General features: G+C 54.6%; 1 protein-coding gene across 2 annotated transcripts; it reads left to right on the top strand.

Annotated features, from left to right (window-relative positions):
- The first annotated feature begins 2080 nt into the window (after positions 1-2080).
- On the top strand, positions 2081-13845 carry KRTCAP2 (keratinocyte associated protein 2). 2 transcript variants are annotated; one of them, XM_075261698.1, is made up of 5 exons: positions 2081-2168; positions 9069-9223; positions 13290-13353; positions 13548-13614; positions 13706-13845. In XM_075261698.1, exons 1-5 carry the CDS (start codon positions 2165-2167, stop codon positions 13824-13826), a joined length of 411 nt encoding a protein of 136 aa, XP_075117799.1. In that variant the 5' UTR covers positions 2081-2164; the 3' UTR covers positions 13827-13845. The 2 variants fall into 2 exon arrangements, with proteins under 2 accessions (XP_075117799.1, XP_075117800.1); XM_075261699.1 differs by having other exon boundaries at positions 2104-2168; positions 9072-9223.
- Positions 13846-19109: the final 5264 nt, after the last annotated feature.

The raw sequence follows: 19109 nt of genomic DNA, 5'->3' as shown, positions 1-19109 counted from the left end.
ATACACAGTACTACTTCTCTCCTATCACTATACACAGTACCACTTCTCTCCTATCACTATACACAGTACTACTTCTCTCCTATCACTATGCACAGTACTACTTCTCTCCTATCACTATACACAGTACTACTTCTCTCCTATCACTATACACAGTACTACTTCTCTCCTATCACTATACACAGTACTACTTCTCTCCTATCACTATACACAGTACTACTTCTCTCCTATCACTATACACAGTACTACTTCTCTCCTATCACTATACACAGTACTACTTCTCTCCTATCACTATGCACAGTACTACTTCTCTCCTATCACTATGCACAGTACTACTTCTATCACTATACACAGTACTACTTCTCTCCTATCACTATACACAGTACTACTTCTCTCCTATCACTATACACAGTACTACTTCTCTCCTATCACTATACACAGTACTACTTCTCTCCTATCACTATACACAGTACTACTTCTCTCCTATCACTATACACAGTACTACTTCTCTCCTATCACTATACACAGTACTACTTCTCTCCTATCACTATACACAGTACTACTTCTCTCCTATCACTATACACAGTACTACTCTATCACTATACACAGTACTACTTCTCTCCTATCACTATACACAGTACTACTTCTCTCCTATCACTATGCACAGTACTACTTCTCTCCTATCACTATACACAGTACCACTTCTCTCCTATCACTATACACAGTACTACTTCTCTCCTATCACTATACACAGTACTACTTCTCTCCTATCACTATACACAGTACTACTTCTCTCCTATCACTATACACAGTACTACTTCTCTCCTATCACTATACACAGTACTACTTCTCTCCTATCACTATACACAGTACTACTTCTCTCCTATCACTATACACAGTACTACTTCTCTCCTATCACTATACACAGTACTACTTCTCTCCTATCACTATACACAGTACTACTCCTATCACTATACACAGTACTACTTCTCTCCTATCACTATACACAGTACCACTTCTCTCCTATCACTATACACAGTACTACTTCTCTCCTATCACTATACACAGTACCACTTCTCTCCTATCCTTACACAGTCCTATCCACTATACACAGTACTACTTCTCTCCTATCACTATACACAGTACTACTTCTCTCCTATCACTATACACAGTACTACTTCTCTCCTATCACTATGCACAGTACTACTTCTCTCCTATCACTATACACAGTACTACTTCTCTCCTATCACTATACACAGTACTACTTCTATCACTATACACAGTACTACTTCTCTCCTATCACTATACACAGTACCACTTCTCTCCTATCACTATACACAGTACTACTTCTCTCCTATCACTATGCACAGTACTACTTCTCTCCTATCACTATACACAGTACTACTTCTCTCCTATCACTATACACAGTACTACTTCTCTCCTATCACTATGCACAGTACTACTTCTCTCCTATCACTATACACAGTACTACTTCTCTCCTATCACTATACACAGTACTACTTCTCTCCTATCACTATACACAGTACTACTTCTCTCCTATCACTATGCACAGTACTACTTCTCTCCTATCACTATGCACAGTACTACTTCTATCACTATACACAGTACTACTTCTCTCCTATCACTATACACAGTACTACTTCTCTCCTATCACTATACACAGTACTACTTCTCTCCTATCACTATACACAGTACTACTTCTCTCCTATCACTATACACAGTACTACTTCTCTCCTATCACTATACACAGTACTACTTCTCTCCTATCACTATACACAGTACTACTTCTCTCCTATCACTATACACAGTACTACTCCTATCACTATACACAGTACTACTTCTCTCCTATCACTATACACAGTACTACTTCTCTCCTATCACTATACACAGTACTACTTCTCTCCTATCACTATGCACAGTACTACTTCTATCACTATACACAGTACTACTTCTCTCCTATCACTATACACAGTACTACTTCTCTCCTCAGTCCTCCTCCAGCAGGTGTCGCTCTCCTGCGCTCAGTCCTCTTTTGGCTGTGGGCGGGGCTGTGTGACGCGTGGTGGCTCCTCCCCCTCCATGTGGCGGCTCCTCCTCCTCATCCCGGTCTGTGGTTCTCGGTGTCTGACGGTTGAACGGAGAAGAGATGGGTGAGCCCCGGGGAGGAGGAGGGGAGGAAGCGGGGGGGAGAGGAGCCGGTGCCCGGAGGAGGAGAAGAAGGAGGGAGAGGGGAACAGGACGGGGAGAGAGAAAGAGAGGCGGAAAGCTGACGTGTCCTAAACCTCAGCCCTGTGAGGAGACTGACACACTGCACCGAAACACTGACACACTGCACCGAAACACTGACACACTGCACCGAAACACTGACACATAGCCAGGGACTGACACACTGCACCGAAACACTGACACATTGTAGCCAGGGACTGACACACTGCACCGAAACACTGACACACTGCACCGAAACACTGACACATAGCCAGGGACTGACACACTGCACCGAAACACTGACACATTGTAGCCAGGGACTGACACACTGTACCGAAACACTGACACACTGCACCGAAACACTGACACATAGCCAGGGACTGACACACTGCACCGAAACACTGACACATAGCCAGGGACTGACACACTGCACCGAAACACTGACACATTGTAGCCAGGGACTGACACACTGTACCGAAACACTGACACATTGCACCGAAACACTGACACATTGTAGCCAGGGACTGACACACTGTACCGAAACACTGACACACTGCACCGAAACACTGACACATTGTAGCCAGGGACTGACACACTGTACCGAAACACTGACACACTGCACCGAAACACTGACACATTGTAGCCAGGGACTGACACACTGTACCGAAACACTAACACACTGCACCGAAACACTGACACATTGTAGCCAGGGACTGACACACTGTACCGAAACACTGACACATTGTAGCCAGGGACTGACACACTGTACCGAAACACTGACACATTGTAGCCAGGGACTGACACACTGCACCGAAACACTGACACATTGTAGCCAGGGACTGACACACTGTACCGAAACACTGACACATTGTAGCCAGGGACTGACACACTGCACCGAAACACTGACACATTGTAGCCAGGGACTGACACACTGCACCGAAACACTGACACATTGTAGCCAGGGACTGACACACTGCACCGAAACACTGACACATTGTAGCCAGGGACTGACACACTGTACCGAAACACTGACACACTGCACCGAAACACTGACACATTGTAGCCAGGGACTGACACACTGTACCGAAACACTGACACATTGTAGCCAGGGACTGACACACTGTACCGAAACACTGACACATTGTAGCCAGGGACTGACACACTGTACCGAAACACTGACACATTGTAGCCAGGGACTGACACACTGCACCGAAACACTGACACATTGTAGCCAGGGACTGACACACTGCACCGAAACACTGACACATTGTAGCCAGGGACTGACACACTGCACCGAAACACTAACACATTGTAGCCAGGGACTGACACACTGCACCGAAACACTAACACACTGCACCGAAACACTGACACATTGTAGCCAGGGACTGACACACTGTACCGAAACACTGACACATTGTAGCCAGGGACTGACACACTGCACCGAAACACTGACACATTGTAGCCAGGGACTGACACACTGTACCGAAACACTGACACACTGCACCGAAACACTGACACATTGTAGCCAGGGACTGACACACTGTACCGAAACACTGACACATTGTAGCCAGGGACTGACACACTGTACCGAAACACTGACACACTGTACCGAAACACTGACACATTGTAGCCAGGGACTGACACACTGTACCGAAACACAGACACATAGCCAGGGACTGACACACTGCACGAAAACACTGACACGCTGCAGCCAGGGACTGACACACTGCACGGAAACACTGACACGCTGCAGCCAGGGACTGACGCACTGTACCGAAACACTGACACGCTGCAGCCAGGGACTGACGCACTGTACCGAAACACTGACACATTGTAGCCAGGGACTGATTCTTAGCCGGGGACTGACACATTGTACCGAAACACTGACACATTGTAGCCAGGGACTGACACACTGTACCGAAACACTGACACATTGTAGCCAGGGACTGACTCTTAGCCGGGGACTGACACATTGTACCGAAACACTGACACGTTGTAGCCAGGCAGCGAACGTTCTGACTCGGTATGACCAGTGCGGTGACCGGACGTTCCGCTGCTCTTACAGTCTCCTGGTTTGTTCCGTTACGTTATTTGCTGGTGAGTCTTAAAACTGTAAAGCTGCCTGAGAGCGGCGTGTACTATGTAGTGGGGTAAGCTCCGCCTCCTGGATCAGCGTGTACTATGTAGTGGGGTAAGCTCCGCCTCCTGGATCAGCGTGTACTATGTAGTGGGGTAAGCTCCGCCTCCTGGATCAGCGCGTACTATGTAGTGGGGTAAGCTCCGCCTCCTGGATCAGCGTGTACTATGTAGTGGGGTAAGCTCCGCCTCCTGGATCAGCGTGTACTATGTAGTGGGGTAAGCTCCGCCTCCTGGATCAGCGTGTACTATGTAGTGGGGTAAGCTCCGCCTCCTGGATCAGCGTGTACTATGTAGTGGGGTAAGCTCCGCCTCCTGGATCAGCGTGTACTATGTAGTGGGGTAAGCTCCGCCTCCTGGATCAGCGTGTACTATGTAGTGGGGTAAGCTCCGCCTCCTGGATCAGCGTGTACTATGTAGTGGGGTAAGCTCCGCCTCCTGGATCAGCGTGTACTATGTAGTGGGGTAAGCTCCGCCTCCTGGATCAGCGTGTACTATGTAGTGGGGTAAGCTCCGCCTCCTGGATCAGCGTGTACTATGTAGTGGGGTAAGCTCCGCCTCCTGGATCAGCGTGTACTATGTAGTGGGGTAAGCTCCGCCTCCTGGATCAGCGTGTACTATGTAGTGGGGTAAGCTCCGCCTCCTGGATCAGCGTGTACTATGTAGTGGGGTAAGCTCCGCCTCCTGGATCAGCGTGTACTATGTAGTGGGGTAAGCTCCGCCTCCTGGATCAGCGTGTACTATGTAGTGGGGTAAGCTCCGCCTCCTGGATCAGCGTGTACTATGTAGTGGGGTAAGCTCCGCCTCCTGGATCAGCGTGTACTATGTAGTGGGATACGGGTGCGAGCTCCGCCTCCTGGATCAGCGTGTACTATGTAGTGGGGTAAGCTCCGCCTCCTGGATCAGCGCGTACTATGTAGTGGGGTAAGCTCCGCCTCCTGGATCAGCGTGTACTATGTAGTGGGGTAAGCTCCGCCTCCTGGATCAGCGTGTACTATGTAGTGGTGTGAGCTCCGCCTTCTGGATCAGCGTGTACTATGTAGTGGGGTAAGCTCCGCCTCCTGGATCAGCGTGTACTATGTAGTGGTGTGAGCTCCGCCTTCTGGATCAGCGTGTACTATGTAGTGGGGTAAGCTCCGCCTCCTGGATCAGCGTGTACTATGTAGTGGTGTGAGCTCCGCCTTCTGGATCAGCGTGTACTATGTAGTGGGGTAAGCTCCGCCTCCTGGATCAGCGTGTACTATGTAGTGGGGTAAGCTCCGCCTCCTGGATCAGCGTGTACTATGTAGTGGTGTGAGCTCTGCCTTCTGGATCAGCGTGTACTATGTAGTGGGATACGGGTGCGAGCTCCGCCTCCTGGATCAGCATGTACTATGTAGTGGGGTAAGCTCCGCCTCCTGGATCAGCGCGTACTATGTAGTGGGGTAAGCTCCGCCTCCTGGATCAGCGTGTACTATGTAGTGGGGTAAGCTCCGCCTCCTGGATCAGCGTGTACTATGTAGTGGTGTGAGCTCCGCCTTCTGGATCAGCGTGTACTATGTAGTGGGGTGAGCTCCGCCTCCTGGATCAGCGTGTACTATGTAGTGGGGTAAGCTCCGCCTCCTGGATCAGCGTGTACTATGTAGTGGTGTGAGCTCCGCCTTCTGGATCAGCGTGTACTATGTAGTGGGGTAAGCTCCGCCTTCTGGATCAGCGTGTACTATGTAGTGGGGTAAGCTCCGCCTCCTGGATCAGCGTGTACTATGTAGTGGTGTGAGCTCCGCCTTCTGGATCAGCGGGTACTATGTAGTGGGGTAAGCTCCGCCTCCTGGATCAGCGGGTACTATGTAGTGGGGTACGGGTGCGAGCTCCGCCTCCTGGATCAGCGTGTACTATGTAGTGGGGTACGGGTGCGAGCTCCGCCTCCTGGATCAGCGTGTACTATGTAGTGGGATACGGGTGCGAGCTCCGCCTCCTGGATCAGCGTGTACTATGTAGTGGGGTAAGCTCCGCCTCCTGGATCAGCGTGTACTATGTAGTGGGGTAAGCTCCGCCTCCTGGATCAGCGTGTACTATGTAGTGGTGTGAGCTCCGCCTTCTGGATCAGCGTGTACTATGTAGTGGGGTACGGGTGCGAGCTCCGCCTCCTGGATCAGCGTGTACTATGTAGTGGGGTAAGCTCCGCCTCCTGGATCAGCGTATACTATGTAGTGGGGTAAGCTCCGCCTCCTGGATCAGCGTGTACTATGTAGTGGTGTGAGCTCCGCCTTCTGGATCAGCGTGTACTATGTAGTGGGGTATGGGTGCGAGCTCCTCCTCCTGGATCAGCGTGTACTATGTAGTGGTGCGAGCTCTGCCTCCTGGATCAGCGTGTACTATGTAGTGGGGTACGGGTGCGAGTTCTGCCTCCTGGATCAGCGTGTACTATGTAGTGGTGCGAGCTCCGCCTCCTGGATCAGCGTGTACTATGTAGTGGGGTACGGGTGCGAGCTCCGCCTCCTGGATCAGCGTGTACTATGTAGTGGGGTACGGGTGTGAGCTCCGCCTCCTGGATCAGCGTGTACTATGTAGTGGTGCGAGCTCCGCCTCCTGGATCAGCGTGTACTATGTAGTGGGGTACGGGTGCGAGTTCTGCCTCCTGGATCAGCGTGTACTATGTAGTGGTGCGAGCTCCGCCTCCTGGATCAGCGTGTACTATGTAGTGAGGTACGGGTGCGAGCTCCGCCTCCTGGATCAGCGTGTACTATGTAGTGGGGTACGGGTGCGAGCCCTGCCTCCTGGATCAGCGTGTACTATGTAGTGGTGCGAGCTCCGCCTCCTGGATCAGCGTGTACTATGTAGTGGGGTAGGGGTGCGAGCTCCGCCTCCTGGATCAGCGTGTACTATGTAGTGGGGTACGGGTGCGAGCTCCGCCTCCTGGATCAGCGTGTACTATGTAGTGGGGTACGGGTGTGAGCTCCGCCTCCTGGATCAGCGTGTACTATGTAGTGGGGTAGGGGTGCGAGCTCCTCCTCCTGGATCAGCGTGTACTATGTAGTGGTGCGAGCTCCGCCTCCTGGATCAGCGTGTACTATGTAGTGGGGTACGGGTGCGAGCTCCGCCTCCTGGATCAGCGTGTACTATGTAGTGGGGTACGGGTGCGAGCTCCGCCTCCTGGATCAGCGCGTACTATGTAGTGGGGTACGGGTGCGAGCTCCGCCTCCTGGATCAGCTCGTACTATGTAGTGGGGTACGGGTGCGAGCTCCGCCTCCTGGATCAGCGTGTACTATGTAGTGGGGTACGGGTGCGAGCTCCGCCTCCTGGATCAGCGTGTACTATGTAGTGGTGCGAGCTCCGCCTCCTGGATCAGCGTGTACTATGTAGTGGGGTAGGGGTGCGAGCTCCGCCTCCTGGATCAGCGTGTACTATGTAGTGGGGTACGGGTGCGAGCTCCGCCTCCTGGATCAGCGTGTACTATGTAGTGGGGTACGGGTGTGAGCTCCGCCTCCTGGATCAGCGTGTACTATGTAGTGGGGTAGGGGTGCGAGCTCCTCCTCCTGGATCAGCGTGTACTATGTAGTGGTGCGAGCTCCGCCTCCTGGATCAGCGTGTACTATGTAGTGGGGTACGGGTGCGAGCTCCGCCTCCTGGATCAGCTCGTACTATGTAGTGGGGTACGGGTGCGAGCTCCGCCTCCTGGATCAGCGTGTACTATGTAGTGGGGTACGGGTGCGAGCTCCGCCTCCCGGATCAGCGCGTACCGTGTAGTGGGGTACGGGTGCGAGCTCCGCCTCCCGGATCAGCGCGTACCGTGTAGTGGGGTACGGGTGCGAGCTCCGCCTCCCGGATCAGCGCGTACCGTGTAGTTGGGTACGGGTGCGAGCTCCGCCTCCCGGATCAGCGCGTACCGTGTAGTGGGGTACGGGTGCGAGCTCCGCCTCCCGGATCAGCGCGTACCGTGTAGTGGGGTACGGGTGCGAGCTCCGCCTCCCGGATCAGCGCGTACCGTGTAGTGGGGTACGGGTGCGAGCTCCGCCTCCCGGATCAGCGCGTACCGTGTAGTGGGGTACGGGTGCGAGCTCCGCCTCCCGGATCAGCGCGTACCGTGTAGTTGGGTACGGGTGCGAGCTCCGCCTCCCGGATCAGCGCGTACCGTGTAGTTGGGTACGGGTGCGAGCTCCGCCTCCCGGATCAGCGCGTACCGTGTAGTGGGGTACGGGTGCGAGCTCCGCCTCCCGGATCAGCGCGTACCGTGTAGTTGGGTACGGGTGCGAGCTCCGCCTCCCGGATCAGCGCGTACCGTGTAGTGGGGTACGGGTGCGAGCTCCGCCTCCCGGATCAGCGCGTACCGTGTAGTGGGGTACGGGTGCGAGCTCCGCCTCCCGGATCAGCGCGTACCGTGTAGTGGGGTACGGGTGCGAGCTCCGCCTCCCGGATCAGCGCGTACCGTGTAGTGGGGTACGGGTGCGAGCTCCGCCTCCCGGATCAGCGCGTACCGTGTAGTTGGGTACGGGTGCGAGCTCCGCCTCCCGGATCAGCGCGTACCGTGTAGTGGGGTACGGGTGCGAGCTCGGCCTCCTGGATCAGCGCGTACTGTGTAGTGGTGTAAGCTCCGCCTCCCGGATCAGCGCGTACCGTGTAGTGGGGTACGGGTGCGAGCTCGGCCTCCTGGATCAGCGCGTACTGTGTAGTGGTGTAAGCTCCGCCTCCTGGATCAGCGTGTATGACATGTGTGCTCTTCCTTCCTCAGCAGTCAGTACGGGGATCTCGCTGGCGCTCTCCTCGCTGGTTTCTCTCCTTCTATTCGCTGGAATGCAGATGTATAGCAAGCACCTGGCGTCCTCCGAGTGGCTGACCATCCTGGGCGGGCTGCTGGGCTCCGGAATATTCTTCTTTTCCCTCACTGTATCCTACTGCTGTAATACACCCCACATGGCACCACCGAAACGGAGAATAACACCCCGCCTCCTACCCCAGGACTGAAACACCCCGTCTGATACCCCCGGACTAATAACATCATCCTAATAACACCCCGCCTCCTACCCCAGGACTAATTACACCCCATGTCCTACCCCCAGACCATCAACATTACCCTAATTAGACACACACACTCTCAGGCACAGACTGTAATAAGCTCACATCCTACCCCTGGCACATCCTACCCCTGGTCACTGACTGTAATAAGCTCACATCCTACCCCTGGTCAGACTGTATTAAGCTCACATCCTACCCCTGGTCAGACTGTATTAAGCTCACATCCTACCCCTGGTCATACTGTAATAAGCTCACATCATACCCCTGGCACATCCTACCCCTGGTCAGACTGTAATAAGCTCACATCCTACCCCTGGTCACACTGGAATAAGCTCACATCCTACACCTGGTCAGACTTAATAAGCTCACACCCTACTCTTCGTCACATCCTACCCCTGGTCACTGACTGTAATAAGCTCACATCCTACCGCTGGTCACATCCTACCCCTGGTTACACTGGAATAAGCTCACATCCTACCCCTGGTTACACTGGAATAAGCTCACATCCTACACCTGGTCAGACTTAATAAGCTCACACCCTACTCTTTGTCACATCCTACCCCTGGTCACTGACTGTAATAAGCTCACATCCTACCCCTGGTCAGACTGTAATAAGCTCACATCCTACTCCTGGTCAGACTGTAATAAGCTCACATCCTACCCCTGGCACTGACTGTAATAAGCTCACATCCTACCCCTGGTCACTGACTGTAATAAGCTCATATCCTACCCCTGGTCACATCCTACCCCTGGTCGCTGACTGTAATAAGCTCACATCCGACCCCTGGTCAGACTGTAATATTCTCACATCCTACCCCTGGTCACTGACTGTAATAAGCTCACATCCTACCCCTGGTCGCTGACTGTAATAAGCTCACATCCTACCCCTGGTCACTGACTGTAATAAGCTCACATCCTACACCTGGTCAGACTGTAATAAGCTCACACCCTACTCTTGGTCACATGCTACCCCTGGTCACACTGTATTAAGCTCACATCCTACCCTTGGTAACAGACTTAATAAGCTCACATCCTACTCCTGGTCACTGACTGTAATAAGCTCACATCCTACTCCTGGTCACATCTTACCACTGGTCAGACTGTAATAAGCTCACATCCTACCCCTGGTCACTGATTGTAATAAGCTCACATCCTACCCCTGGTCGCTGACTGTAATAAGCTCACATCCTACCCCTGGTCGCTGACTGTGATAAGCTCACATCCTACCCCTGGTCACTGACTGTAATAAGCTCACATCCTACCCCTGGTCACTGACTGTGATAAGCTCACATCCTACCCCTGGTCACTGACTGTAATAAGCTCACATCCTACCCCTGATCACTGACTGTAATAAGCTCACATCCTACCACTGGTCGCTGACTGTGATAAGCTCACATCCTACCCCTGGTCGCTGACTGTAATAAGCTCACATCCTACCCCTGGTCGCTGACTGTGATAAGCTCACATCCTACCCCTGGTCACTGACTGTAATAAGCTCACATCCTACCCCTGATCACTGACTGTAATAAGCTCACATCCTACCACTGGTCGCTGACTGTGATAAGCTCACATCCTACCCCTGGTCGCTGACTGTAATAAGCTCACATCCTACCCCTGGCACTGACTGTAATAAGCTCACATCCTACCCCTGGTCTGACTGTAATAAGCTCACATCCTACCCCTGGTCGCTGACTGTAATAAGCTCACATCCGACCCCTGATCAGACTGTAATATTCTCACATCCTACCCCTGGTCACATCTTACCCCTGGTCAGACTGTAATAAGCTCACATCCTACCCCTGGTCATACTGTAATAAGCTCACATCCTACCCCTGGTCACTGACTGTAATAAGCTCACATCCTACCCCTGGTCACTGACTGTAATAAGCTCACATCCTACCCCTGGTCACTGACTGTAATAAGCTCACATCCTACACCTGGTCAGACTGTAATAAGCTCACACCCTACTCTTGGTCACATGCTACCCCTGGTCACACTGTATTAAGCTCACATCCTACCCTTGGTAACAGACTTAATAAGCTCACATCCTACTCCTGGTCACTGACTGTAATAAGCTCACATCCTACTCCTGGTCACTGACTGTAATAAGCTCACATCCTACCCCTGGTCACACTGTATTAAGCTCACATCCTACCCCTGGTCACATGCTACCCCTGGTCACACTGTATTAAGCTCACATCCTACCCCTGGTCACACTGTAATAAGTTCACATCCTACCCTTGGTCACAGACTTAATAAGCGCACATCCTACTCCTTGTCAGACTGTAATAAGCTCACATCCTACTCCTGGTCACATCCTACCCCTGGTCGCTGACTGTAATAAGCTCACATCCTACCCCTGGCACTGACTGTAATAAGCTCACATCCTACCCCTGGTCCGACTGTAATAAGCTCACATCCTACCCCTGGTCGCTGACTGTAATAAGCTCACATCCGACCCCTGGTCAGACTGTAATATTCTCACATCCTACCCCTGGTCACATCTTACCCCTGGTCAGACTGTAATAAGCTCACATCCTACCCCTGGTCATACTGTAATAAGCTCACATCCTACCCCTGGTCGCTGACTGTAATAAGCTCACATCCTACCCCTGGTCGCTGACTGTAATAAGCTCACATCCTACCCCTGGTCAGACTGTAATAAGCTCACATCCTACCCCTGGTCACTGACTGTAATATGCTCACATCCTACCCCTGGTCCGACTGTAATAAGCTCACATCCTACCCCTGGTCACTGACTGTAATATGCTCACATCCTACCCCTGGTCACTGACTGTAATAAGCTCACATCCTACCCCTGGTCAGACTGTAATAAGCTCACATCCTACCCCTGGTCACTGACTGTAATAAGCTCACATCCTACCCCTGGTCAGACTGTAATAAGCTCACATCCTACCCCTGGTCACTGACTGTAATAAGCTCACATCCTACCCCTGGTCACTGACTGTAATAAGCTCATATCCTACCCCTGGTCACTGACTGTAATATGCTCACATCCTACCCCTGGTCAGACTGTAATAAGCTCACATCCTACCCCTGGTCACTGACTGTAATAAGCTCACATCCTACCCCTGGTCACTGACTGTAATATGCTCACATCCTACCCCTGGTCACTGACTGTAATAAGCTCACATCCTACCCCTGGTCAGACTGTAATAAGCTCACATCCTACCCCTGGTCACTGACTGTAATAAGCTCACATCCTACCCCTGGTCACTGACTGTAATAAGCTCACATCCTACCCCTGGTCACTGACTGTAATATGCTCACATCCTACCCCTGGTCACTGACTGTAATATGCTCACATCCTACCCCTGGTCACTGACTGTAATAAGCTCACATCCTACCCCTGGTCACTGACTGTAATAAGCTCACATCCTACCCCTGGTCACTGACTGTAATATGCTCACATCCTACCCCTGGTCAGACTGTAATAAGCTCACATCCTACCCCTGGTCATACTGTAATAAGCTCACATCCTACCCCTGGTCACTGACTGTAATAAGCTCACATCCTACCCCTGGTCACTGACTGTAATATGCTCACATCCTACTCCTGGTCAGACTGTAATATGCTCACATCCTACCCCTGGTCACTGACTGTAATAAGCTCACATCCTACCCCTGGTCACTGACTGTAATAAGCTCACATCCTACCCCTGGTCACTGACTGTAATATGCTCACATCCTACTCCTGGTCAGACTGTAATAAGCTCACATCCTACCCCTGGTCGCTGACTGTAATAAGCTCACATCCTACCCCTGGTCACTGACTGTAATAAGCTCACATCCTACCCCTGGTCACTGACTGTAATAAGCTCACATCCTACCCCTGGTCAGACTGTAATAAGCTCACATCCTACCCCTGGTCTCCTCCTACCCCTGGTTACAGTCACACTCCTTAACCCTTTCCTCAGGCCTTCAATAACCTGGAGAATCTGGTTTTCGGTAAAGGTTTCCAAGCGAAGGTGTTCCCAGAAGGTGAGTGGTTGGAGGCACATTGGGGGTTATTCGTTGAGTGGTGCGCCCCCTTTGTCACTGATATTGGGGTACTTAGTAAATCTAGAGCTTAGTCTTAATGGCCTCCAGTCATGTGGGATCCTGGTATTTGGGTATAGGGGTGATGTTGGGGTCCTGGGTACAGCAGTAAGTGTCTCTCCATCTTTGTGTTGCAGTCCTCGTCTGCCTCTTCATCGCCTTGTTTGCCTCGGGCTTGGTGCACAGAGTGTGTGTCACTACATGGTCAGTATGGGGGGGGTAACATTGTATGTTCTCAGGGGAAGCTTATTGTGGGCGCACACAGTGACCTTGTCTCTTATTGTCTGTCCTGCAGCTTCATCTTCTCCCTGGTGGACCTTTACTACGTCAACAAGATCTCATCGGGTCTGTACCAGACGGTGACCCCGGCCGTGACCCCCGGGAAGGTGATTGGGAAGAACAAGAAGAGGACATAACCCCCACCATGTACATTCCCTCCTAATAAAGAGTCCTGCCTTTGTAATGTGTGGTCTGGTCACAGGTCATGTCATGGCCCAAAAATGTGGCGGGAGGGCGAGTACACCCCTCTGACCATGGCGACCTTTATCTTCTGGGTGATGTTCCTTCCCTGTGATTTTCGGGGGTGAACTACTCTCGAGGACCCGAAAGGAGCCGGAGAGGTCAGGGTTCACCTGATCAGTGTTTCCTGTCTCTGTGATTTTCGGGGGTGACCTTCTCCCCACTTCTCTGGTTTTGCAGACTGTAGCCAGTCTGTCCTATTTGGGTCCTAGGCTGACACAACTCCCGGTGAGCTATCCTGTAATGCTGCCTGTGGCCAGTAGGGGGCAGTGCTGCTCCTCTATATACTGCACTGTCGGGGCGTCTCGTAGAAGCTACAGCGCTGTTCACCCTGCAGGAAGATGTCACTATATGGATACGGATCCAATCGTACACCCAAGATATAAGCGCCCGCCTACAGCGACATAGCCCCCGACTATCAGAGGTCATAGGGTGTCTGACTATTAGGAATGGGCTGATACCAGAGAGTTATGCTGAACCCCGACATCTGCATGGCCGTGTACATAGAGACTGCCCCCTGCAGGTCATATACTAGGCATAGCGTATGGTCATGTGAGGGCGGAGGTACAAATACCCAGGGGCTTTATTAGCATAACCGAAAAAACATTTGGTATTGCCAAAGCAAAGAATGGGGGTGGGGTTTGGGGGAGTACCTGCGTCTTTGGGGTCTCGTTCTTGTTTAGGGCTTGTGGGGGGGTTTGATAGTCCATGTGTCTCATCTTCCTCTTAGTTGGTGACCGCTATATGGTGGGGTGGGTGGTTTGGGGTATAACAGTCCGTGGGGTTTGAGTGTCCTTAGGGTCTCCTCATTCTTGTTTGGGGCGGGCGGGTATCAGTGGGTACAGGGTAGACAGGTGATGGGGGGCTCCTCCTCTTGTTTGGTGACAGCTGGACACGTATTGGGCAGCGATCTCCACAGTGGCCTCTTCTTCTCCCAGTAGGATGTAGAGTTTCCTCTTCTCCCAGTCTAGGATTGGGAGAAGTACAGAGGAGTACCTGGCGCCATCTCCTCCCGGCCTCCTCACCTCAGTACAGAGGAGTACCTGGCGCCATCTCCTCCCGGCCTCCACACCTCAGTACAGAGGAGTACCTGGCGCCATCTCCTCCCGGCCTCCTCACCTCAGTACAGAGGAGTACCTGGCGCCATGTCCTCCCGGCCTCCTCACCTCAGTACAGAGACCTGGCGCCATCTACTCCCGGCCTCCTCACCTCAGTACAGAGGAGTACCTGGCGCCATCTCCTCCCGGCCTCCTCACCTCAGTACAGAGGAGTACCTGGCGCCATCTCCTCCCGGCCTCCTCACCTCAGTACAGAGACCTGGCGCCATCTCCTCCCGGCCTCCTCACCTCAGTACAGAGACCTGGCGCCATCTACTCCCGGCCTCCTCACCTCAGTACAGAGGAGTACCTGGCGCCATCTACTCCCGGCCTCCACACCTCAGTACAGAGGAGAACCTGGCGCCATCTCCTCCCGGCCTCCTCACCTCAGTAGAGACCTGGCACCATCTCCTCCCGGCCTCCTCACCTCAGTACAGAGGAGTACCTGGCGCCATCTCCTCCCGGCCTCCTCACCTCAGTACAGAGACCTGGCGCCATCTACTCCCGGCCTCCACACCTCAGTACAGAGGAGTACCTGGCGCCATCTCCTCCCGGCCTCCTCACCTCAGTACAGAGGAGTACCTGGCGCCATCTACTCCCGGCCTCCACACCTCAGTACACAGACCTGGCGCCATCTACTCCCGGCCTCCACACCTCAGTACACAGACCTGGCGCCATCTCCTCCCGGCCTCCACACCTCAGTACAGAGACCTGGCGCCATCTACTCCCGGCCTCCACACCTCAGTACAGAGACCTGGCGCCATCTACTCCCGGCCTCCACACCTCAGAACACAGACCTGGCGCCATCTCCTCCCGGCCTCCACACCTCAGTACAGAGGAGTACCTGGCGCCATCTCCTCCCGGCCTCCACACCTCAGTACAGAGACCTGGCGCCATCTACTCCCGGCCTCCACACCTCAGTACAGAGACCTGGCGCCATCTACTCCCGGCCTCCCCACCTCAGTACAGAGACCTGGCGCCATCTCCTCCCGGCCTCCTCACCTCAGTACAGAGACCTGGCGCCATCTACTCCCGGCCTCCTCACCTCAGTACAGAGACCTGGCGCCATCTCCTCCCGGCCTCCACACCTCAGTACAGAGGAGTACCTGGCGCCATCTCCTCCCGGCCTCCTCACCTCAGTACAGAGACCTGGCGCCATCTACTCCCGGCCTCCACACCTCAGTACAGAGGAGTACCTGGCGCCATCTCCTCCCGGCCTCCTCACCTCAGTACAGAGACCTGGCGCCATCTACTCCCGGCCTCCTCACCTCAGTACAGAGGAGTACCTGGCGCCATCTACTCCCGGCCTCCACACCTCAGTACAGAGACCTGGCGCCATCTCCTCCCGGCCTCCTCACCTCAGTACAGAGGAGTACCTGGCGCCATCTCCTCCCGGCCTCCTCACCTCAGTACAGAGGAGTACCTGGCGCCATCTACTCCCGGCCTCCACACCTCAGTACACAGACCTGGCGCCATCTCCTCCCGGCCTCCACACCTCAGTACAGAGACCTGGCGCCATCTACTCCCGGCCTCCACACCTCAGTACACAGACCTGGCGCCATCTCCTCCCGGCCTCCTCACCTCAGTACAGAGACCTGGCGCCATCTCCTCCCGGCCTCCTCACCTCAGTACAGAGGAGTACCTGGCGCCATCTCCTCCCGGCCTCCTCACCTCAGTACAGAGGAGTACCTGGCGCCATCTCCTCCCGGCCTCCTCACCTCAGTACAGAGACCTGGCGCCATCTCCTCCCGGCCTCCTCACCTCAGTACAGAGGAGTACCTGGCGCCATCTCCTCCCGGCCTCCTCACCTCAGTACAGAGACCTGGCGCCATCTCCTCCCGGCCTCCTCACCTCAGTACAGAGGAGTACCTGGCGCCATCTCCTCCCGGCCTCCACACCTCAGTACAGAGGAGTACCTGGCGCCATCTCCTCCCGGCCTCCTCACCTCAGTACAGAGACCTGGCGCCATCTACTCCCGGCCTCCTCACCTCAGTACAGAGGAGTACCTGGCGCCATCTCCTCCCGGCCTCCACACCTCAGTACAGAGACCTGGCGCCATCTACTCCCGGCCTCCACACCTCAGTACAGAGACCTGGCGCCATCTACTCCCGGCCTCCTCACCTCAGTACAGAGACCTGGCGCCATCTACTCCCGGCCTCCACACCTCAGTACACAGACCTGGCGCCATCTCCTCCGGCCTCCTCACCTCAGTACACAGACCTGGCGCCATCTCCTCCCGGCCTCCTCACCTCAGTACAGAGGAGTACCTGGCGCCATCTACTCCCGGCCTCCTCACCTCAGTACAGAGGAGTACCTGGCGCCATCTCCTCCCGCCCTCCTCACCTCAGTACAGAGGAGTACCTGGCGCCATCTACTCCCGGCCTCCACACCTCAGTACAGAGGAGTACCTGGCGCCATCTCCTCCCGGCCTCCTCACCTCAGTACAGAGACCTGGCGCCATCTACTCCCGGCCTCCACACCTCAGTACACAGACCTGGCGCCATCTCCTCCCGGCCTCCTCATCTCAGTACAGAGGAGTACCTGGCGCCATCTCCTCCCGGCCTCCTCACCTCAGTACAGAGACCTGGCGCCATCTCCTCCCGGCCTCCTCACCTCAGTACAGAGGAGTACCTGGCGCCATCTACTCCCGGCCTCCACACCTCAGTACAGAGGAGTACCTGGCGCCATCTCCTCCCGGCCTCCTCACCTCAGTACAGAGACCTGGCGCCATCTCCTCCCGGCCTCCTCACCTCAGTACAGAGGAGTACCTGGCGCCATCTACTCCCGGCCTCCACACCTCAGTACAGAGGAGTACCTGGCGCCATCTCCTCCCGGCCTCCTCACCTCAGTACAGAGGAGTACCTGGCGCCATCTCCTCCCGGCCTCCTCACCTCAGTACAGAGGAGTACCTGGCGCCATCTACTCCCGGCCTCCACACCTCAGTACAGAGACCTGGCGCCATCTCCTCCCGGCCTCCTCACCTCAGTACAGAGACCTGGCGCCATCTCCTCCCGGCCTCCTCACCTCAGTACAGAGGAGTACCTGGCGCCATCTACTCCCGGCCTCCACACCTCAGTACAGAGGAGTACCTGGCGCCATCTCCTCCCGGCCTCCTCACCTCAGTACAGAGGAGTACCTGGCGCCATCTCCTCCCGGCCTCCTCACCTCAGTACAGAGACCTGGCGCCATCTCCTCCCGGCCTCCTCACCTCAGTACAGAGGAGTACCTGGCGCCATCTACTCCCGGCCTCCACACCTCAGTACAGAGACCTGGCGCCATCTCCTCCCGGCCTCCTCACCTCAGTACAGAGGAGTACCTGGCGCCATCTCCTCCCGGCCTCCTCACCTCAGTACAGAGACCTGGCGCCATCTCCTCCCGGCCTCCTCACCTCAGTACAGAGACCTGGCGCCATCTACTCCCGGCCTCCACACCTCAGTACACAGACCTGGCGCCATCTCCTCCCGGCCTCCTCACCTCAGTACAGAGGAGTACCTGGCGCCATCTCCTCCCGGCCTCCTCACCTCAGTACAGAGGAGTACCTGGCGCCATCTACTCCCGGCCTCCACACCTCAGTACAGAGGAGTACCTGGCGCCATCTCCTCCCGGCCTCCTCACCTCAGTACAGAGGAGTACCTGGCGCCATCTCCTCCCGGCCTCCTCACCTCAGTACAGAGGAGTACCTGGCGCCATCTCCTCCCGGCCTCCTCACCTCAGTACAGAGGAGTACCTGGCGCCATCTCCTCCCGGCCTCCTCACCTCAGTACAGAGGAGTACCTGGCGCCATCTCCTCCCGGCCTCCTCACCTCAGTACAGAGGAGTACCTGGCGCCATCTCCTCCCGGCCTCCTCACCTCAGTACAGAGGAGTACCTGGCGCCATCTCCTCCCGGCCTCCTCACCTCAGTACAGAGGAGTACCTGGCGCCATCTCCTCCCGGCCTCCTCACCTCAGTACAGAGGAGTACCTGGCGCCATCTCCTCCCGGCCTCCTCACCTCAGTACAGAGGAGTACCTGGCGCCATCTCCTCCCGGCCTCCTCACCTCAGTACAGAGACCTGGCGCCATCTACTCCCGGCCTCCACACCT

This window comes from Leptodactylus fuscus, unplaced genomic scaffold (assembly GCF_031893055.1).
Source record: "Leptodactylus fuscus isolate aLepFus1 unplaced genomic scaffold, aLepFus1.hap2 HAP2_SCAFFOLD_297, whole genome shotgun sequence".
NCBI classification, from domain to species: Eukaryota; Metazoa; Chordata; class Amphibia; order Anura; family Leptodactylidae; genus Leptodactylus; species Leptodactylus fuscus.
This window is presented reverse-complemented; position numbering and strand designations above follow the sequence as displayed.